The 22313-nt window shown below is 54.1% G+C and overlaps 1 protein-coding gene across 2 annotated transcripts in view; it reads left to right on the top strand.

Moving 5' to 3' along the window:
• The window catches only part of CACNA1I (calcium voltage-gated channel subunit alpha1 I), a 114378-nt gene that overhangs the window by 18280 nt on the left and 73785 nt on the right, over positions 1 to 22313 (top strand). Inside the window, exons 3-4 of one of the 2 annotated variants that reach the window (XM_082739911.1) lie at positions 12374 to 12467; positions 14252 to 14385. In XM_082739911.1, coding sequence (XP_082596037.1) covers positions 12374 to 12467; positions 14252 to 14385 — 228 coding nt within the window. Of the gene's footprint in view, positions 1 to 12357; positions 12468 to 14251; positions 14386 to 22313 lie in introns of both variants that reach the window. The other variant, XM_082739912.1, reaches the window with a different exon arrangement.

Genomic DNA, 22313 nt, shown 5'->3' with positions numbered 1-22313 from the left:
CGACAGGTCAACAGGGTGGGCTTGACAGCCAGTTGGAGGAGTCCGGTTAGGCCAGAGAGGGCCTGATCCTCAGGGCAACCTTTGGTTTCATCACATGGAGATTTCTGTTTGAAGAGAGCTGTAGGTGAAGAAGCTGCCTCTGATCCAGCCTGGGAGCATTGTCGAAGCCTGCCTGGAGGAGGAGGCATTTGGCTTGGGTCTTGCTGCGTGAGTAGGAGTTTTGCAGAAGCACAGTGGCAGGATAGTGTTCCAGGCGGGGAGAATCGTATAGAGAACAGTGAGTTTAGTGTGGCTGGAACAGGGTGAGGCACGTTCCGGATAGCAGGTGTCGAATGGCAGTTGAGGGCTTGTTCTTGACCTTGGGGGCAGTGGGGAGCCATTGAACGGTGTCCAGCAGAGCTGGGATGTGAGTAAATTCCTTTGTTAGAATGAGCACTCCTGGAGCAGAGTGGAGGATGCTTGAGGGAGAGAGAGGCCTGGAGACCAAGCTGGAGACTTCTGAAGTAAATACTGATTGGCGATTATTGACTGATTGATGGATTGAACAAGTGTTGACTGAAGGGCAGCTTCGGAATCGTCTTGGCCACTATTCCACACTGGAATAGTGTGTCCTCGGCCGTTTAGCCGTGGTGGGTGGAGCCTTGCAATACCAGACCTGGATCCTTGGTTGTGACCCTGAGGAGGCCCTAGCCTGGTGGGCGAGGCAGGGCCAGACCCACATCACACACCTGTGAAGCAAAGTTGGGTACAGGCTGGGTGGAATGACCCTGATGGGGGGTGCTGTGGCCACCGGGAGGATGGAGTGGTCAGTCCGTCCAGACTGGGGATGCCACAGGAGCCTTCCGATGAAGAAGGAGGCCTCCAAGCCAGGGCAGCAGAGCGTCTGATGGGTGAGAGGTGGGGGAAGGGGAATGGCATCCCCACTGAGGTAAGTGCCTTTTCAAGGGCCCTGGGGTCACCCTGGATGCTGGTAATGGCCTGGCATGGGGGCTGGGAGAGGAGCGGGGTAAGACTTGAGCAGGGAAGGACAGTTGGGGTCTGGATTTGGAGGACAAAGCCAGAGACTGCACCGGGAGGGCACTGGTGTTCGCTAAGCACCACCTGTGTGCGGGGAGCATTCCATCTTCCCACAGCTCTAGGGAGGCCCAGAGAGTTGGAGCGCTCGTCCAGGGCCGCGGTGGCTGAGGGGGGCTTGGGCGGGAGCCCAGGGCGTGCGCAGCCCTGGGAGAGCTGACCGCAAGGCTAGTTGTAATTGATAGTGAGCCGGAGAATTAGGAAGAGGGCCGTCTGGCTAATGAAGTGTCAGCCCCCTCCTGGGGCGTTTAAAACATGATTGGATTTTTATTCGTCCATCCTGCCCACCTTCTGCGTCTGTGTCAGAAGTCAGCTTTGACCTGCCACCTCCCTCTGACCTCCTCGCCGTCCTGTTGGGAGACAAACAGCCCCGTTTGTTTCTCTCCGAGAGAAATCGATCCGTCTTATTAATCAGCCAGAATGTCTCCCTGCTAATCTCTCTCCAGCTCTCCTGTGGGGCTGCCTTCCGCACTTCTGGCCCCGTCTGTCCTGTGGACCTGTGCTCTGGTCTCCGTCTTCTCTCCCCAAGTTCAAATCCTGATGTGGGTGCCTCCTACTGTGTGGTGCTGAGCACATAGCTCAGCCTCTCTGGACGACAGTTTCTGTCTGTCTGAGAAAGCAGCAGGGGAAGGCTTGGCTAACTGTGAGGGGCTGTAGGAATGGGAGAGTGTGGGGTGCTGGCATGGAGAGGGCCAGGGTGGAGGTGAGGAGAGCGGGTGCCCAAGGTCTGCCCCTGGATTCCCCCCCAGAGAGTGGCAAGAGAGGCTCTCCACCGCACCCCTCCGTTGAATGAGGAGGTGACTGGGGATTGACTGTCCCCCAGGACCTGGTCTGGGCTCCGCTAAGTGCAAGGTCCTGAGCTCAGGCAGGTCACTCCTCCTCTCTGGGTGTCAGCTGTCTCATCTATAAAATTGTGGGGTGGGGGAAGTTAGGCTGTATCAGTGATTTTCACTTGGGATGATTTTGCCCCTAGATTTGGCCATGTCTGGAGGCATTCTTGGTTGTCACGACTTGGGGAGGGTGTTCTATTGGTTTCTAGTGGATAAAGCCCAAATATCCTACAATGCAGGAGACAGCATCTCGTGAAGAGACAGTGTCCCGTGAGGAGACAACGTCCTGTGACAAAGAATTATCACGTCCTAAATGTCAATAGTGCTGAGGCTCAAACCCCTGGCCTAGGTGGTTCCAGGGATCTCTAGAAGTTCTCAAAGTGTGAGCACAGCACGGAGCCCATTGGGGCGAGGAGGGTAGGGACCGAGGCAGGGGGATCTCTGGGGCAGGAAGAAGACACAGTGCTGAATCCCAACCTGAAGGTTTCCTGTGGCCAAATAAACTTGGGTTTGAACCCTTGAGCTGCCATTTATAAGAGCATCACGTTTTCAACGCCTTCCCATACACCTAGGCATCCATCTCCCCATTCACCTGTCCGTCTCTCCGTCCGTCTATCCATCCATCATCCATCCATCTTTCCATCTCTTCATCCATTCATCTGCCCATCAGCCCATCATCCATCTACCTAACCTTTACCTTCATGCATTCATTCCCCCCTCCCAGACCATGAACCCATTCATTCATCCAGAGACCCAAGGCCCCACTCCCACGCTCCTGTCTATCCATCTATCAACCCATCCACTCACCCATCCATTCACCTGTGTGGCAGATACTGGTTGATCAGCACACCTGCCCCAGTCTCCCATCCACCCTGCCACCCACCTGTTCAATGTCCACTCAAGCCCTCCTCTTATACATTGTCGACAAGGCTTTTTGTACCTGACTTGTTCTCCTCACCTTCTAGGCTGTGGGTTCCATGTTCCATTCATGCCTGTCTCTTCTTTAGGCCATGGCCCTCAGCCCTGCACATAGTAGGTGCGCAGCGAAGCTTTCAGTGACAGGCACCCTAGCAAGCGAGGTGAGAGGTGGAGGGTATGTGGACAGAGATGAGGCTGACCGAGAGAACTTACACAAGGGGTCTTCAGTGTCAAGCCAAGGAGTTTGGAAATTCCAGAAGGCAGTGGGAGCCATGGAAGGCTTCTGGTTCTGGAGGAACCCTCTGGGTATGATTCAGATCGGGGGTGAGGGAGAACAGCCTGCCTGGGGCCGTGGAGGTACAGAATTGCATCTGGAGGGGAGAGATTTAGGTGGTGAAATGGACAGGTTTCTGAGAGGCACAAGGGGTTCAACCCCCTCTGAGGGGGAGGGAGCCTCTGGAGGGTTCTCCTCTGGACAACATCCAGCATTGGTGGTGGTTGGGGAAGATCATTCACTGGGGTTGAGAAAGCAGAAAACTTGGTGATCTGGGGAGAATAGGACCTACTCTGTTATGATGAATTTGAGGGTCCCAGAGACATCCTAGAAGGTGTCTCTGTTGCTTGACAGTGAATGGGCCCAGGGCTGGGACAGATTTTTGGACCTGGTCGGCTTGCCGACCCTCATACTGGCAGAGTTGGGGCCGTGGGAGTAGGTGTGTGGTTAAGGAGAGGAGAGGGGAGACCAGAGGGTGGGGAGCATTTGAGGGACACAGCCAAGAAGTAGGAGGAGGACCTGCCTAGGTCCTTGTGGTGTCCTTGGGGCCCAAGAGGAAGAGAGTTTCTAGAATAAGGATCTTCACCTGGGGTTCTTGAACTTGGATGGGGACAGGTTGCATGTTTGTTTCCATGGGTGTCTCAGTGAAATTGAGCCTTTCTGTTGTGACGGAGGTGAGAGACTGCGGGGTGAGTATGGGCAGCTCCTGTGACTCACTAGTGGTGATCGCCTGTCCCGCTGGGGTGGTTGTGGACTTCCTCGGGGCTCTAAGCTCGCACATATCTGACCAGCTGCTGGCTCTGGCTCTTCGTGTCGATAATGGATCTCGTGTGGTGCTCCATCCCCAGTTTTTTTTTTTTTTTTTTAAATGTTTTGACAACTATTTTAGCATAACTGGCTTCCTTCCTTTCTAATTCTAGGCATTAAAAAAATGTATGCATTGAAAATGTGATTGCGAGAAGGGGCTCGTGAACTTCCCTGGGGGTCCGGAAAAGCCTCAGAACTGCTTTTGCAGGAGAGTGGGCTGGCCGTGCCCAGGGCTGCTGGCCAGATGGACGAAGAGGAGGGTGCCCGGAGGGCTGTGGCGCTCCGTGGGAGTGTATATGTGGGGCCCCCCCTGTGTGGTCACTGGCAGGCAGGGGAGACGTATGGTGGAGGACAGGCCCCCAGGAGACCGAGCAAGAATGTCTGTGTTTCCACCAAGTGTCTGCTTGTGTTTCTGGAGGGCAGGGACTGTGTCTTCTTCATGTGGGGTTCCCAGAGCCATGGTGGGCCAGACCTGGGGGGGGTCTCGGTGAAGGGGTGCAGAGTAAAGGGACAGGGAGTGATGGATGTTAAAAGGGAGAAGAGGGGGGTAGAGGGTGGGAAAAGAGGGTGCAAATCCCTCCAGCACAGAAATCCCTCCTTTGGGTCCTTGATACCTCCAGGTGATGGGGACCTCACTCCTTTCTGAGGCTGCTGGCTCATGGGCAGCTGTTCCAGGTAGAGCTCTGGGCGTAGAGAGGGATGGATACCCTCTGCCCTGAGTCAGCAGAGCCTGGGTTGGTGGTGAGAAACCAGGACAGACCACATTCAGTTTGATAGTTAATATAATGGGGAGGGTGACATCCGAGACATTGTGAGGGCTCGGGGGAGCATCTGTACCTCCTACCCAGGACTCCAGGAGGGTTTCTGGTGGCACACCTTCTTTGCAGGTGGGCTCTTGAGGCTGGATCAGCCCCCAGCCTGTGGGATCCTGGGCCCCAGCGGGCTGCCCCGCCCTCCCCTTTTCATCAGCGGGGGCTGAAGCCTCCTTGGCTGGAGTTCCCATCCCATGGACCGTCCGCCCTGGGTTTTCTTCCAAGCTGGCAGCCCCTGTTCCCTCGCCTCCCCCACTCCGGCTGTCTGCACTGGGCACCGAGGCCTGCTGGGCATCTGGGAATCAGAGACTTTGGCCAAATTCAATGCATTCTCAAATTAAGGGGCCTCTAAGAAGTGGGATTGGGGGCAGGGAAGGAAGGGAGTGCTCACTCCCTCATCTGGACCCTCTAAGTGTTCTCAGCCCACCAAGACTCTAGCATAGAAGCAGAACCAGTCCAGCCCAGGCAGGTGTCATGTGGGGAGCTCCCCACTGCTGGAGGCGTGTAAGTAGAGAGGTCTAGGACCATCTGCCCAGCAAGTCTGTCCACTCTATGGAGGAGCTTTTTGTCCCAACTCAATCCCTGTGTGACCTTTGGCAAACATCTGGACCTTCATTTTTGTGTCTGTGAAGTGGGTGTAACAATGTCTGCCATGCCTAGCTCCCGAGGTTGCTATGGGCATGGGAGGAATGAATCCTTTTTTTTTTTTTTTTTTTTGGAGAGGGAGAGAGAGAGTCCAAAGCAGGCTCCATGCCCAATGAGGAGCCCAAGGTGGGGCTCAATCTTGAAGCTTTGAGATCATGACCTGAGCCGAAATCAAAGTTGGACACTTACCTGACCGAACTACCCAGGCGCCCCAGGAGGAACAAATCCTTAAACAAACAGGAGGCAGGAGATATGATGGTGGGAGGTTCAAATCCCTCACTAGCTTGGCCTCAGCAAATCAGTCGTTCTCTCCCGTGCAGGGTTGTGATGAAGGCTGACATGGCGACGGGGGTGCGGTCTGTGACAGTGACCACCCCAGCAGGTGCTTGTTGCCTTTTATTTTTCCTTATAGCAATTGCCCTTCATCATGTTTTGTTGTCCCTATTCCCCTTCCTTTTTTAAAAAAAAGATTTTATTTATTTATTTGACAGGATTTTATTTATTTATTTTATTTATTTATTTGACAGAGAGGCAGGCAGAGAGAGAGAGGAGGAAGCAGGCTCCCTGCTGAGCAGAGAGCCCGACGCCGGGCTTGATCCCAGGACCCTGGGATCATGTCCAGAGCCGAAGGCAGAGGGTTAACCCACTGAGCCTCGAAGGTGCCGCCCCCCTCCCCTTTTTAAGTTGGCTTCACACACAGCCTGGAGCCCCACTCGGGGCTCAAACTCATGCCCCTGAGATCAAGACCTGAACTGAGATCAAGGGTTGGGAGCTTAGCTGCTGAGCCACCCAGGCGCCCCTTTGTTGCCCTTTATAATCTTTGTGTCCAGCTCAGGGCATTTTCCCGTAGCAATATACTCCAGTGACCACACTCAGGCCAGCAAGAACTTCTCCAAAAGATGGAGAGCGCCCCGGAAGCTCCCTCACGCCCCACCCCGGAAGGGCCCCCCCCCCCCCCCCCCATGTCACCACTGTTCTGAGCTCCATCACTGCCGGGTTTGCTTTGCTTGATTTTCCACACGCTCTTTGTCCTTACCCAGCTTCTGCTCCCCAGCGTTAGGCCTGTGAGCTCCGTCTCTGCCTTTGTGCCTGTCGGTGGTTTGCTCTTTGTCGTGGCTGGGGGACGTTCCATGAATGGCCGTGCCACTGGCTTTCTCAGCTTCGGCATTGCTGACCCGTGGGGCTGGAGAATTTTTCCTGTGCATTGTAGGATGTCCATCAGCGTCTCTGGTCTTCACCCATTAGATGCCAGTGCCCTGCTTCCCCCTACTGGGGCGATCAAAAATGTCTCTAGACATGGCCACCTGTCCCCCAGGGGTCAGAATCATTCCTGGTTGAAATTTGCTGCCCGACTCATTCTCCCGATGACGCATACTTGGGCCATTACGGATGCTGTGAGCATTTTGCCACAGGCCTTTGTGTGGACTTCTGTCAGAATTTCTCCCGGGTGCACACCTAGGAGTGGCCCTGCTGGTTCCTAACAGGGGCCTCTGCTTCACTTCAGTAGATGCTGAACAGATTTCCAGAGTGGTTTTTGCTCCTAAGACAGGTTAAATGAATCAGTTCACGAATCTAGAGCATAGTTGTCATTCAGAATGGTAGCCACACACCACGGCCGGGCCCTAGGACAAGGACGTGCTCTGGGGACCTCGAGGGCGGGTGTCAGCCTGGTTCATCTCAGAGCCCTGATGCACGGGCCAGGATACAGCAGGTGCTCTGTGGAGGCCTGTGGACTTGGCCTTGGAGAAGCCGTCCTAAGAACTGGGATCTGGAACCTCAGGCCCCAGCCTTTGAGGACGGGAGGCCTGAGCTCCTATCCTGGGACACACTGAGGACCAGTAAGGGAAGGACCCCCATGTCAGGGCTGGCTCACCTTCCCTGCCTCTCTGGTCCAGGATGATGCCGTTTCCAGCCTTTCCTTCCACTTGATTTATTTAGACAACTGAGGTGCACCCTGGGAAATGGATTAGATTTCAGATTTGACAAAAATAAAAACAAATTTGGCTGCCTCAGCCAAACCCAGCGCTCATGCCCCCACCCCCCCTCCCAGAGCCCTCCGAATTACAGAAACTGTGACTGTCATCTGGGCCTACTGGATGGAGGGTGGTGGTCACCATGGTAACCGTGCTGGCCTCCGGCTCTGGCTCCTGGAGAGGACACTGCCCCGAGGGGCCTGCTGGGGCGTCAGGTACTGTCCTTCCAGCCGGTCACTCTTCTCCCCAGGAAGTGGCAGGTTTGAGGAGGCCTTTGGCCTGGTGGGCTTCCCAGGTGACCCTGTCCCTCCAGTTTTCGAGACAGCGGCTGGGACATGGAGTGGAGTGATGACAGTGGTTCAGCCGGACTTCTCACTGACTGGGGACCTTGAGACCAGCACCCAGCACCCTCTCCCTACAGGCTTGCCCTCCCAGTAGCCCTGCCTCCTAGGCATACGTGTTGTCCTTCCTGACTCCCAGCTCCCCTGTGACCCTGGTCCAATCGGGAGGAGATGATGTGGGTGAGAATTAAAAAGCAAATATTCCACTGAGCACATGCCGGTCGAGGGCCTCTCGTGTTCCAGGCTCCATGTCTGGGGTGGGGGGGTGGGCAGGGCACAGGGCTGGGAACGCAGGATTAGGAGTCTGCGGGGCAGGGGGGGGCTGGGGGGAAGCAGATTCAAATCCCGCCACTGTCACATGGCAGCTGTGTGACCTTCAACGGCTGTGGCAGGAGCCCTTGGAGCCACAGCTCCTTCTCAACTTCCTCCTCTGTAAGATGGAGATAATGGCAGCACTTGCCAGTTCTAGGGGACTTTGCTGAAGTTTCGGGGTTGAAGTTGCTCAGTGTTGCCTGGCCGGAACTGATTGATTCTTTTTAGAAGGCTGTTAGTGAAGATTCGGCCCTTGGGCAGCAGACACGGGTCCGAGAGGCTGTGATAGCCTCTCATCTTCTTCACTCAAGGTCATGCTAGGTAGTCAGCAGGCCGGGAGAGCAGGGGATTTCAGTCCTCTGCCGGTGACTTGGCTTTCCCCTACCAAGCCAAAGGATGGGAAACCCTGGCCCCTGTTATGGGAGAGGCTGACAAAGAGGGCTTTCTGTGCCACCCACCGCATGACGAGCCCTGGGCCCGAGCCCATGGCTGCACAGGCTCTCTGTTTTAGGGCAAGTGCTTGTTGGAGAGTTTAAATGAGATAGTGCGAGCTGTTTGATTGGAAGGTGCTTTGGCAAACAGACATTTCAGCGCACTTGAGAAATGTTTCATCGCTGCTGACGACCTGGGGCCAGCACACAGCAGGTGCTCAGTATGTGCTCATGGATTCACTGTTGGGCTCTGAGGGCCATGGGAGGTGCGGCCAGCAGAGCAGGGGGAAAGGGTGGGAGCTGGCTGTAGGGGGGGCTGAGGTTTCTGCCGGGGTCGGGGGTGGGGTGTGGTGCCTCTGCAGCCCCCAAGAACCCTTCGTTTCTTTTGAAGGGCTGTGAAGGATGAATAGGAGTTTGCCCCCGGCCGGGGGGTGGGGGTCTGGGAAGGTTTTGTCTGCCAAGGAAGCTTTGTTGGGTGGCCATTGATCTGTTCCCCCATCCCTGTTCCTCTGAGGTGCCCGTGGCTGCCCGTCTTGGGTCGAATCTCCTGGCTAAGCTGAGCCGGTGTGATACCTGCGAGCCTGGACCTTTGGGGAAACATGGGGTTTTGGTGTCTCTTTGAAATCCAGCCTTGGCTCAGGGACCCCCTCTGTTGTCTGAGGGTCCCTTTTGCTCCTGGCTCGCTGTGTTGCGAGGAAGGCTCTCTGTCCCTCAGTGTCCCATCTGCGCAGTGGGGGATTGGAGCAGTTCCTTCCCGCAGACTTTGGTGGGACTGTTCTCTGACGAGGAACTCTGGCAGGGGTGAGGGCCTGGCCAACGAAGCAGGGCAGGTGATGGGGTCCCCGCTGCATGGTCTCAGGCGCTATGTGGTGGCTTTGAGCCTCGCTGTGAGAGGCAGCGGGCGTCATGGAAGACTCTTGGCCCTCGTGGAGCCAGCACTCAAGTCTTGGCCTGCCCTGTTACCTAGAAATCCTGACTGCCCTCTTGGGGCCTCTGTCCTCCCTCAAACGGCCCTGGAACCTCGGAGTTGTGCCAGTGTTATGTTCCTCGCCGCTTATGACTAATGGTGGAAATATGAGGCATGGGGCCAGGCCACGGACTTCCGCAGCCTGGAGACCTTGACTCCCTCTGAGAGTCCTCCTTCCCCACGCTGCGGGGTCTGGTTCGGCTGCAAGGAGGGCTGGTGCCTTTGATCCCTGAGCCAGTGGGGAGCATGTCAGGAACCGTGGGCACCAACGCCAGCTCTGGCCTGACTTCTGAACCTCCCGGGCTCTTGGAAAGGGCCCAGATTCTGCCATCTGGGATTTCCCCGAGTACCTCAGGGCAGGGCTGGGACTGTCCACTTCTGAATGTCTGAGCTGAGCAAGCTAGAGGTGAAAGCACTCCGTCTGCCTCCTCGAGGGACTGTGTGCAGTGGGCGGCAACAGAGGCAGCACCACAGAGTGGCTCTGGGCACCACTGAGTCAGGTCCTTTGGGCCGCTTACTGGCTGTGTGACCTTGGGTAGGTCACTCCAGCTCTCCAGGCCTGTTTCCCCATCTGCCCCCAGTGAGAAGTGATGAGAGCCGGGGCCATGTCCCTAGGGACTTGGCACACAGTAGTCGTGGTTACTGCCAAGTTCATTACTGTGGTACAAGCTAGACCAAGCGGATAGGGAGCACTTCCAGAGAGGAGGCTGAGCCACCACTTTGTGAATGGGGAAAGGTGCTTCAAGGGAAGTTTCAAGAAAGAAGGGACAAATGAACAGGGCTGTGAAGGATGAGTAGGAGTTTGCCTGGTAGCGACAGTAGAAGTAGAACAAGTAGACAGTAGAACATGCAAAGGGTATGTTTGGGGACAGCAAGAAGTTCAGTGCATGCCAAGGCCAACGGGTGGAAGGTAAGGCCAGAAGAATTCGCTGAGTTCAGGGTGTGGGCAGCCTTGGGTGTCAGGCTAAGGAGAGCGCAAGGGCCATGGAAGGTTTTGGAACTGTGGAAGGGCATAATCAGAGCTGGGCTTCAGGCAGATTAATCTGGCAGTGGCCCAATGGCCCGGGGGCAAGCAAAGCAGGTCCTGGTTCTGAATCTCAGCTCTGTTCTTTTCCAGCGGGTGACCTGGGGCAAATCACCTTTGTGTCTCAGGCTCCTCATTTCTCAGTGGGACTCCAACAGCACTCTGAGAATTAACTGAGATGATGCTTGCAAAGTGCTCAGATCGTACTGGACACACAGCACTCGCCTGGTGACCGTGTGGGGCAGATTGGAGGGGCAGAGATCAGAGCTGGAGGCTGGGAGCTTCAGAACAGTGCCCAGGCGAGAGACACTGGGGATGGTCTGAGACCTCAGGGGAGGGAGAGGGAAATCACAGGCAGAGACAGACCATGTATCACAGAGGAGAGCCCTGGCTTGGAGTCCAGCAGGCCTGGGGTGAATCTCAGCTTTGGTACTTCCCAGCGGTGAGACCTAGGCGAGGCCCTTAGTTTCTCTGAGCCTCATTTTCCTCATCTGTACAATGGGCCTGCTGACCTCCGTTACCCAGGGCCCCGGTGAGTAAGAAGTGGGGGTTCTGGGCTCCTGGGAGATACCTGCTAAGAGTCCTTTGAACTTGAAGCTGGCGGGGAGGGCAAAGGGAGTGGAGGAGGCAGCTGGGAGGAGAGAAAGTGTGGCAGGCAAGGGGAAAAGCAAGGGGGAAGAGGGATGTTCACTGGTAATTAGAACGCTTGAACTTCAGAAAAGTTAATTAATGACGAGGCTGCTGTTCAGAGCAGTCTCGGGCTAGAAGGGGGCCCTGGCAGGGACTGTGCTTAATTACAGGCTATGGCAGGAGAGTGGTGGTGGGGTGGGGGGCGGGGGTAGGAAGGAGCTTGGCTGGGCCAGGAAGGTCTGAAGGAGAGGTAGGAAGGAAGGCAACATCCCAAGGTGAGCGAGGGCCCAGGGATGAGAGGGAGGCCGTTGCCAGGGAAACCAAGTCCATTCTCCGTCAGGCAAGAAGAGGTGTTCACCCCCAGTGGGTGGGGTCTGGCTAGCGTGGCTACATCCCAGTTTAGAGCAAGGGGCCAGGGTTTTCATTTGGAGTCACACAAGAATCACAGGATATCAGAATGGTCAGGGCCTGTAGAGATTTACTTATTCATGCAACAGACGTTTACAGAGCTCCTACTAGATGCCTGTCGCTGTTAGAGGGATGAATGCAAAACCCTTGTCCCCTTGGAATGGAGGTTCTGGTGGGGTAAAGACCACAAGCATGCCAACAAGACAACTTTAGACATAACAGTGTCTTAGAGTCCCTGCCTAAAGCTGGTGGCTGCGCGAGACTTTTTGCCTCGCCGGGCCTCTGGAGACTGAGTTTCATTCCTCTTGGTGCAAAAGCCGGTGAGGGCCTAGGCTCAGATATTCCAGAATCTAGTGATGAGTTCTAACCCCTGTCGTGGAAGAAGAGGGAAGGACGGGGGTGTCCAGCGCATCCCAGCCACACTGCACAGGCCATCTGTAGGCGCCAGCCCCAGCCCTGGGGCAGACTCCGAGGAGGCATAGGTCAGGGGAGGAGAGAGGTGGTCAGAGTTAATGATGGTCAGAAGGAAGTGTTCAGAGATGGCCAGGCAGGGATAGCCCAGAGATGGCCTGCCAACTGCGCCTCTCTGGATTTCTCATTTCCTGGCCCCAAAGGGAACACTTAGGCTGGGGCAAGGAAATAGGGGAGGGGTCCTCGAGAGCAGGGGCTTAGTAGGATTTGGGTCCTCTGGTGGGTCCCACACCGGCAGCCATGTCTGTTGAGAGGTGGCTAGGCTGGGCTTGTCTCCAAGGGTTTTGAAAACTTGGGCATTGACCTACTCAGGGGAGGCATCCGGAAGGCACCAGGGTATGTGCCTGTATTTGTGGTGGGCGGGGCATTATACTCCAGGGAGCATTCAGCCCTCCCTTGGTTACCGTCTTCCTGTTTTGTCCTTGACTCGGTGTGTACATGGTTTGAATGTGTCAGCATGCTGGTGATCCTGCTGAACTGCGTGACACTTGGCATGTACCAGCCCTGCGACGACATGGACTGCCTGTCCGACCGCTGCAAGATCCTGCAGGTGAGGCGGCCCACTCGGCCTGGCTTGCTACGCCCCGCCCACGAGGCCCCGCCCCCACCGGCCTTGCCCCGCCCGCCTGTCATACCCCGCCCACTAGCTCGGTGCACCACCTCTCGCCCTACCTTCCATTCCCCGCCCACCCGCCCCGCCTCGCCCCGCCCCGTCCTGTGTGCCATACTCCGCCCCTTCTGCCGTACATTGCCTGCTTGCCCCTGCCCCGCCCTGCCTGCCGCGTTCCTGCCCACCACGTGGCCTGCTCTCCCTCAACAGGCTGGCCTCTTCATCGTTCACAAATGGTCTTACCCATTCCCCTTCTTGATCCTTTCTCCCCTTCATGCCCTCTATATTTTGGAGCCTCTGCCCTAGTCTAGGCCCCCATCTTCCCAAGCTAGCTCCGAGCTTCCCCAAGCCTTCTCCTGGTCTCCCCAATCCCAGACTAACCATACTGCCCCATGCCACTGGAGTGCCCGTGACCCTGACACTCCTCTGCTCAAAGCCTGCCCTTAGCTCCTGGTGCTCTTGGAATGAAGGCTAAACTCTGTAATTTGCTGTCAGTTCCTGTCAGGAGCCAGCCTCCTGTATCTCTCCTGTTCTCATCTCCCGGGCCCACCTGCCATGACCCCATGCAGCGCTTGTCTACCCGAGTGCAAGGTGTTAGGGTTATACCCATTTTACAGATGTGTATAAACATCCTCATCCCATGTCCTGTCCCTGGAAAAGCCAGATTCCTCCTGGGAGGAGTTGCCTTCTGTGTCTTGTGTTTCCATGGGACTCAGCAGTTCTGAGCTGCCTTCAAGCAGCCCAGGGTCTCAGAATCACCCCCTGGGGCACTTGTTAAAGATGCAGACCTGGCCCATCTCAGATCTGCAGAATCAGAATCTCTGGGGTGGTAGTTCCTGGGTCTCAGAGGGTGACAAGCTCCTCATCCAGCCCCAGGCCCCTGAGGAGAGTTAGAACCGATTAGCCTCATTGGGTACCAGGCTGGCTTCCCAACCAGCTGGTGAATTCATCAAGGACTCCTTTCTATGTCTGTGACATCCAGCCTCCCTCCCGGCACACAGGAAGTGGGCCCGTTTGTTGAACTGACCACAGCCCTCGATGATCTGGAAAGAGGAATTCCACCCAGGCCCTGTGCTCAGGAGATACCTACTCCCTTGCGCCTATACTTAGGGATGCATTTGGGGCCTTCTTTCTAAACAGAGGAAGGCAGCCCTAACACCTGCCCACAGGGGCATCAGATCTGTTTTGAGAAAGCTCCTTCCACGTGGGCTTTGGAATCAGACAGACCTGAATGTCAGTTCTGATTCTGCCACTTGTGTTCTGCAATATGTTCTTATGTTCTGGGGCAAGTTGCTTGACCCCTCTGAGTCTGTTTCTGCCCCTAAAATGGGGCTATCCATGGGGTTGCTGTGGGAATTAGGAAAGAGAATGCAGATCGGATATCTAGCCCAGTGTTTGGCCGCTGTTATCAGGGAGAGCCCTTTGCCCTGCCCCCATTAGGGGCCCTTGTCAGTAGACCTGACTTTCAGGAACAAAAGAATGGGCTGTATGACCTTAGGCCTGTTCCTTCCCCTGTCTCTTCATTTGTGAAATGACTCCACTGGACCAGGATCTCTGAGGTTCTCTTCCTGCCCAAGAGGGGATGTCTCCAGGTCTTTTCCATGAAGGACATTTCCTTCATGTCCATGCCTTTGTCCCCACCCCACACTGTGGTTCCAACCCTGTGGTTCTGCTCCAGAGCCTCATACTGTTCCTTTCTTCTTGCCTTCCTCCCATCCCTGCAGGTCTTTGATGACTTCATCTTCGTCTTCTTTGCCATGGAGATGGTGCTCAAGATGGTGGCCCTGGGCATTTTTGGCAAGAAGTGCTACCTTGGGGACACATGGAATCGACTGGATTTCTTCATTGTCATGGCAGGGTAGGTAGTGTATATCACAGGTCTTAGCGTCTGGTGCACACCAGACATAATGTAATTAATCTGTGGGGCTTCTTGGTGTTTATGAGGAGGCTGCATTGGGTAAGGCCTTCCTGGACTCCTGGGGTGGGAGGAATGAGGGCCCTTTGCTGAATGGCTTAGAGAGACAGAACTTCCTCCTCTCTCTGGTAAGACATGTGTCCTCCTGCACTGTCTGCTGATACTGGGTCTGTTTCACACTAACTGTAGGACCTTGAGAAAGAAACTTAACCTGAGCCTCAGTTTCCTCATCTGTAAAATGAGGATAAGTATGGCTCTATCAAAATGAGTGCCCAATCAATGTTAACTATTACCCTAAATCGCTCAGCAGGTCAGAGACAGCCCCAACTCAGGCACTGTGTGACTCCATACTGTGGTTATTTCTGTCAAGACACAAACTACAGTCAGAGAGAAGCCAGGTTGCAGGTTAGTCCATTTGGAGCCTCTTGGACTCTGCTTTGTGCCTTGTTCCTGCTTTCCTGGGTCAGACTGGGCTGGTGGCTACTCCTGCATTCATCTAACAGCCAAGGGTCGAATGAGCTCCTTTGAAGCACTGTCCTAGGCATGGGGTAGGAAGAACAGCCAACGCAGAACAGGCCTCGTTCTTCCCAGCTACTGTGCAGGGAGAGACATCCACCAGCTATGGAGGCGAACGTGACACACACACAGAGACAAGAACTCTAGGAGAAGCTCTGTGGTTTTCTGAGAGCATCTCTGAGACAACATGGTGGCTTGGGGGTTTGAGGACTTTCCTGAGGAGGTGACACACAAGAGCGGGAGGATAAGCAGGTGTTCATCATGCCCGGTAATGGGTCAACAGGGCAGAACTGAGAGGGGCAAGAGACAGAGAGGGAGAGGGAAAGGCTGGAGTGTGCACGTGTGGGTGTCTGTGACAGTGCGAGTACTCTTGTATGTGTGTCAGTGTGTGTGCGTGTGTGTGTGCTTGCATGCAAGGTGCCCCTGGGACAGGGCAAGGAGGAAAGACAGGCACCCAGCCGAGATGGGAAATCAGTGTATGCTGAAATCCACAGGGATGTTCTGAAATGAAATGATTTGTCCACCAGCGTTTAAAAAAAAACATTACACCTCTGCTCAGCAGGCTTTCCTGAGAACAGAGTTCAACTTCACCGCCACTCTGTCAATTACTTGGACCTTGCTGGAAGCTGTGCTGGGTTCATATGGTTTCTCGTGAACTGTGCCCCTCCCGTGGTCAAGTCTTTCATTCTCCTTCTCATTTTGCTTTGGCTGGAGGCCATCCTTAAGTCGTTTGTTGTTGTTTTAAAGACAAGGTGTTTGGATAGTGTAATTTTTCAGAGTTGTCTCTCCAAACCTACATTCCTTTGATCTTCTTGTGCGAAGGACAGTTTTTGTCTGCTTCACTCTGGAATCATAATTTCTCTCCTCAGAGCCCTGCATGTGGTCCCATTGAAATCCACAAGCTCGAATTGCGGGTGAGTCCAGGACAGGTCTGACTCCTCTTCCTGGCTGTTTCCCTGCCAGATCCTTGTAGGGTTTTCTCCTCACCTTCAGAATTCAGACAATTCACTAGGGCAAGTTTAGGTATAGAACTGCTCCCCATGGAGCCTTTTAGAACTGGTATTTCCTTCACGTCAAAAAAAAAAACTATATATATATATATAGATATATATATATCTATATATATATATATATATTTTATTGGCTTTTTGGGTTTTGTCCATTCTTCTCTGCTGCTTGCTGGCAGTCCCATGAAGTGGGACTGTATCTGTTCTCTGCATTTACCCTCTTTTCCCTCAAAGGTTTCATCTATACTAGAGGAGAATTTGTTGACTTGTCTTCTGAGTCACCAATGATGTCCTTTCTTCTAGTTACTGCCCCTCCTGGAATCATTCGTCTCCCCTGTGTCTTGTTAATTCCCAAGATCATTTCTTGTTCCTGGATTTCTCAGACCCATTCTTGTTTTATGGGTGTGATATTCGTTCGACTCTCATCTTATGGATATGAAGTAGGCTTCTTAACAGTCCTTTCCTGACCTTGAAGTCAAAGTATAATCCCCAAAGAGTTTAAAAAAAAAAAAATGACCTGCACACAAATCTTAAAAGGCACGTGATTTAGCCCTGTCTTAATGAGAACTGGCAAGTTGGTAGTTGGCAGAATTAGGAAAACAGGCATTGGAGAGAAAATGTGGGGATGAGAGAGTTAGGGTGGAATCAAAACTGGTTAACGACCTATAGGGTCATAAAACGATAACTTGGGTTATCTTTTCTGTTGTGCAGAATCACTTACAAAACTGCAGGTTAATGTGATTCCACAGCAGCCAGACCTTTAATTAACAGTCAATAGTGAACAAAACCAAGGGATATTCCCCCTGATAGTGAAGTAATCTTTAGCTGGGTCTGTTAAGTAGTGCTCCTAAATGACACGGTGAGAAATACTGACCTCCCTGTGCCTTACTTCCAGGTTTTAGGATAATTGTTCTTGACTCCTGCTTGGGGGAAGGCATTTGCTTTGCCAGTTCCACTCAGTGCCTCCTACGAGCACCCCCATCTTGCCCTTTTGACTTGAAGAGTCTCTGTTGCTGAGTTCCCCCCTCTGCGCAATTAAAACACTGAAAATCCAAGCTGAGCAGAGTGAGGACTGGCAAGGTCTCTGGTATCTTCTCTCAGTCCTTGGGTGGGGTCCATAGGCCAGCATCCCGCTGGGCAGGTGTGGGGTCGGTGGCGGGGTCGGGGGCAGGTAGAGCAAGGGCTGCACGCATGCGCAGTCACGAGGGCGGGGCATGCTGGGTTTAATGCTCTGCTATGTCACCGTTTTGAAATTCCTTCTAGATTTTGAAGGGGGGCCCTGCATTTACATTTAGCACTGGGTTCCACAAATTATATAGCTGGTCCTGGTTGGGGGGAGGTTCAATGGAGACTTTTTTCCTAGAGTCATGAACACATGTGGGTGACCCAGACCGGTCTTGTTCTCAAGGTCGTCCTTGTCCTTTGTGCCTAGGGATGGTGTGGGTGTGGAGGGCAGGATGGGAAGCCACAACCCGAGGCTCCACAGCCCAGCTCCCCAGTCGCAGCCCCGCTTGGTGCTATAAATGTTAGGTTTCCTGAGTAACGGGCCTGACATCCCAAGGCCGTTTTCTTCCTTCCTGCTCCTCCCCTTCCCCAAATTACTGGCTCCTTTTTCAAGCTGTGGAGGAGACAGTCTCCACGCTGGAAGGTTCCTTCGAGGTCAGAGCCTTCACCTCCACATCCAGTCAGCCCCTGCTCGCATGCTGTCGCTGTGGGGAACTCACCTAGCGGCTGATACCAAATGGGGACAGCCCGATGTGCTAGAAAATTCTTTCTTTCACTGAGCCAAATTTGTCTTCCTGTAGCTCCCATCTGCTGGGAACATTCATTCACTTGTTTGTTTAAAAAAATCAGTATTTATTGAGCACCTACTACATGCCGGGCCTTGGGTTGAACAAGACAGATGCCATTATGATCTCATGGCTTAGAAAACAGATGTAAAACAGAGAATATGATGCTAAGTAAATTCTAAATTGGGCTCAGGGCTGTTGCAAGGAAGTGCAGAGGACCATGATGTTGTGGAACGGGGACCTGATTTACACGGGGGGGTGGTGGGTGCCCCCTGAAGAAGAGCGGCCCCGGCGGGGAATAAGAGCTGAACGGGCAGAGGATGAGGGCAGAGTGTCTAAAGGAGGGGGGACGGCCTGCAGAGGGCCCCCAGGGCTGTTCGGGGAAGGCGTGTGAGGGGAATTAGCCTAAGGATCCTGGGGAGGGTGGGCAGGTGCTAAAATATGGGGACAGAGAGGGAGGCAGGGGCCTGATAGTACAGGAGGCCCAGAACCCGCAGGGGAGGTCATCTCTGACAGACTCACGACGTCCTTCAGAATTTGGAAGGCGGTTCCTTTCCTCCTTGCGGCTCCCTCTCATTTTCCTTTTCCTTTCCTTTTTTTTTTTTTAAAGATTTTATTTATCTGAGAGAGAATGAGAGAAAGAGAGCACAAGTAGGGGGATGGGGAGAGGGGGAGAGAGCGAGAGGAGCAGACCCCCTTCTGGGCAAAGAGCCCAATGCAGGGCTCGAATCCCAGGGCCCTGAGATCATGACCTGAGCTGAAGGCAGATTCTTAACTGACTGAGCCACCCAGACGCCCTCCCTGTCTTCACATGGAATGTCCCCAACACCTGCCACCATTAGTCAGAGGACAGCCGAGGCCACCTCATCTGCTGGGCTCATTTGAGGCTGTCACGGTGCCTGGCCTGGGGTAGGTCCCCAAACTCCCAATGACAGCTCACGGGGCAGAGAGAATGGGCTGTCCTTGTCCCCGTGCCATGTGGTGACCTGTTGAGCGGCTGTGCTCCCTGCCACGCCCTTTGTGTTCACGTTCCAAGCCAGGTCTCTCCTACCCTGGAACTAGAGACAGTTGACCTTTTCTTAACCCAAGTACCAAACTTTGCGTGTTTTGCCATTAATCTTCTCTTACAGTGATCCCTTGGAGTCCTGATTCAATCACTCATTACACTTACTTCCTGTGTTTGATCTGCTCAGGAGAGACTCTCTTTCAGTGTGGGACAAACCTCCAGTAAATATGGGTTATGCTTGAACCCACCTCACTGTCTTATCTGAACTACACTTTTCTGCTCTTGTCTATTAGGAAGTCATGAAATAGTCAATGGCGTTACTGTTGAACTTGAGATATTCTCTATCTCAAGTCTCTATGTCTCTATCTCTCTCAGTGCATTGTGCTGGTACTTCTACCTCCTCCCCCAACCAAAAACCTGAATGGCCATTGCCATCTGTGGGGAGGGGCCTGGGCACTTCTGTTAAAATCTTCCCCAGGAATTCCAGTGATGATTTTCTTAGGTGAACCAGGGCTGGGGGACTGGGCTGCAGGGACCTTTCCAGAATGAGGCTGAGGCAGAGTCTTGCCAAGGGCACGGCTGGTGAGGACCCCGTCTTGGATGAATGCAGGGAACAGGAGCTGCCTTGAGTCAGAAAGCTCTTGAAAACTTCCAACTGTGATGGCATCCCAGAGAGGGCCTTGGTGTAGGAAAGTGACGAAGCTAAGGGATGACCACAAGCAGACCAGGAATAGGCAACCAACCTCTCCACTCCTCAGACACATGCACAGCCTTGCCCCCCTTCTCAGTGCTCCTCAAAGTTCAAGGAGCAACAGGATCTCTGGGTGGGGGAGGTCCATGTTAAAATGCAGGTTCCCGGGCCTCCCACCCCCAAGGATCCAGACCCAGGGATCTGGGTATGGAGGACCTAGGAATTTGCGTTTTAACCAAACACCCGGCTGGCCCCAGTGCAGGTGCTCTCACTCATTTGACCCTCAAGATGCCCTTGACCGGGAGAGCTTCCAGGGGAGATGACGACTCCCAGTTCTGGGGAAGAAGCGCGAGGAGGGCCCCGTCTCTGGTCTGGGGCCGGGATCTGAGTATTATGACAGATCGTGACAGGCAGACGTACCTCATGAACAGAACTGTGGGGACCCCCGCTAGGAATTTCTTATCATCATTAAAAATATTAACACAGATAGCAGTAATGTCAGTAACTCAGCCCCTCAGCCGGGGAGCGAGAAGGAGGGGCTGCTCTGTGTCCATCAGACCCTGGGAACCTCTTTTCGGGCGCAAGTGAGCACACACAGGTAACAGCTTGCCCATCCTGACTTTTACAGGCTCTGGGGAAACAAAATGTCAATAAGAATTGTTCCTCAACCCCAGACTGGAGCTTTCTAAAAAGAGCAGGCAGGCACGTCCCCTCTGCAGTTGCTTGCTGGGAGGTCCTTTTGTCCGAAGTGCCCGTCCGTGGTTCTTTAGAAAGCAAAGGGAATTGAATCTTCCTCGGCTCCATCTGGGGTGTGATAAAAAGTAAGAACATCTACTGTTTGCCGAGTGCGCACTGCGGGGCCAAGCTGGGCATTTGCTGGTTTCATCTTCAGACTGCCTCTGCGAGGGACGGACCGTGGTGAGTTGCATTTCACAGATGAGGCACGGTAGCAGGGAGAGACCTGCCCACGGTCACGGGCTGGTAAGGGAAAGGGCTGGAAGGTGAACCCAGGGAGCGAGGCTCCAGAGGCTGGAGTTGAGTCCTGGTTTTGTTTAACTTGCTGGGAAGCATTTGGCTGCAAGTAACAGAAGACTCAATCAGCAGTGGCTTGAGGAAATCCTGGGGTGTTTTTTCCAACATAACATGAAGTTCTGAAGCCGATGCGTGCTGATGCTGGCTCTGTGATGTGGGGGCTAATGTCTGTGATTTTCCAGGCCTTCCTTTCATGGTCACAAGGTAGCTCCTGAAGCTGTGGGCTTCGTGCCTGCCTCGAAGGAGGGAAGGATGAAAGGAAACAGGGCTGTACCAGTCGTGCCTGTCCACTTGGATCAGGAAGACATTTTCTTTCCTAGATCTTTCCTCCGTGCTAGCACACTTGGCCAGAACTGGGTCTTGTGGCCACGTTTAGCTGCAGGGATAGCCAGCAAAATAGAAAACATCATTGAATTTGGCTCCATCAGCCAAGAATTGTTCCCTGGGGCCAGGCAGGATTGGAAGAAGAGAGAGTGCACATTACGTGGGCAACTCTCAGCGTGTGCCACATTCCTCTCCTAGGGCCTGAGTTTCTCTGTCTGCTCTTGGCCAAAGTTGAGGCCCTGTCATGTTACCAAGCCTCACTGGAGCCTCAGGAGCTCTGCCTGGGCTGACAGGGCAAGATGTGTGATCTGTTGAGAAGTCTAAAGTCAAATTCAAGCCATCCAGGCTGTGCAGAGGCCTGTCCCTGCTCACAGACTGGGCTGCGGTTATGGGAGTCAGAGTGTCATCATTGTGGCTGTTTCCAGGAGCCTTTGGAGCTGTCCTCCCTCCGGCATGACTCTGTATGCATCATCTGTGAGTCAGGGAAGCACTCCTTATGTCAACAAGACCTGGGCACCCTCCTGATCTTCCTGTCTTTACATCCTGATTTATCCTGGGCTCTACAGGGTCTGTCTGCTCCAAGCACTGGGGCTCTGAGGGCAGGGCTGAGGCTGACTCAACATCCCAGAGTCCCTAGAGCTTGGCTCTGGGCCAGCATGGAGGGGGAGTCTCCATGACTTGTTTGCTTGGAATCTGTTGTGACCAGGCACTGTAGAGCTGCAGGAGAGGGTATCTGGAGCCATTTTCTTCCTTTCCTTTCTACCCTTCTCTCCCTCCCTCTCTCCATCCCTCCTCCCCTCCCTTCCTTCCTAATTCATTTGAGAGTGAGAGAGAGCATGGGAGCGGGACTATGAGCAGGGGGGAGGGTCAGAGGGAGAGGGAGAAGCAGACTTCCGGCTGAGCAGGGAGCCCAGCGCCGGGGGCTCAGTTCCAGGACCCTGGGATCATGAACTGGGCCCAAGGCAGGTGCTTAACCGACTGAGCCACCCATGTGTGGAGCCACTTTCTTTTAAGCTGAACTGGCGTTGGGTGGGTGTGGACCTGGGAAGATTCCAGTGGGAACCTTGGGATGGATGTTTTTCTCATTTGCTGTGGAGTAGAGTGGATGAGAGCAATGATAACCACTCAGGTTTGTTTCCATGGAAACAAGATGCTACACGCTATGCGGGATGAGGGGTAAGTCGCCGGAGATTCTCAGGCCACAGGCTGACAAGCCGACACCAGTCAATCATGAATCCAGAAGGCCTCTCTCGGTTAAAACGGGAAAGGAACCTGCCGATCCTGGTTTAGGGGAGTTTATCATTTCCTTTCCTGAAAGCCGCGAGGTCTCTGGTTTCAGGGCCCATTTGATCCGGAATCCTGGAAGAGATCACTAGACACTGTGTCCTTCCATCTTACAGCTCTGCTCCTTGCTCTGTGCTGACATACATCCCGGCAGCTTTCCTGCCGGGGGGTGCGGGTGGCAGAGGGCAGCCCCGGGCCTCAGAGCCCTCTCTTGGACTCAC

This window comes from Mustela nivalis (assembly GCF_964662115.1).
Source record: "Mustela nivalis genome assembly, chromosome: 7".
Taxonomy (NCBI): Eukaryota; Metazoa; Chordata; class Mammalia; order Carnivora; family Mustelidae; genus Mustela; species Mustela nivalis.
This window is presented reverse-complemented; position numbering and strand designations above follow the sequence as displayed.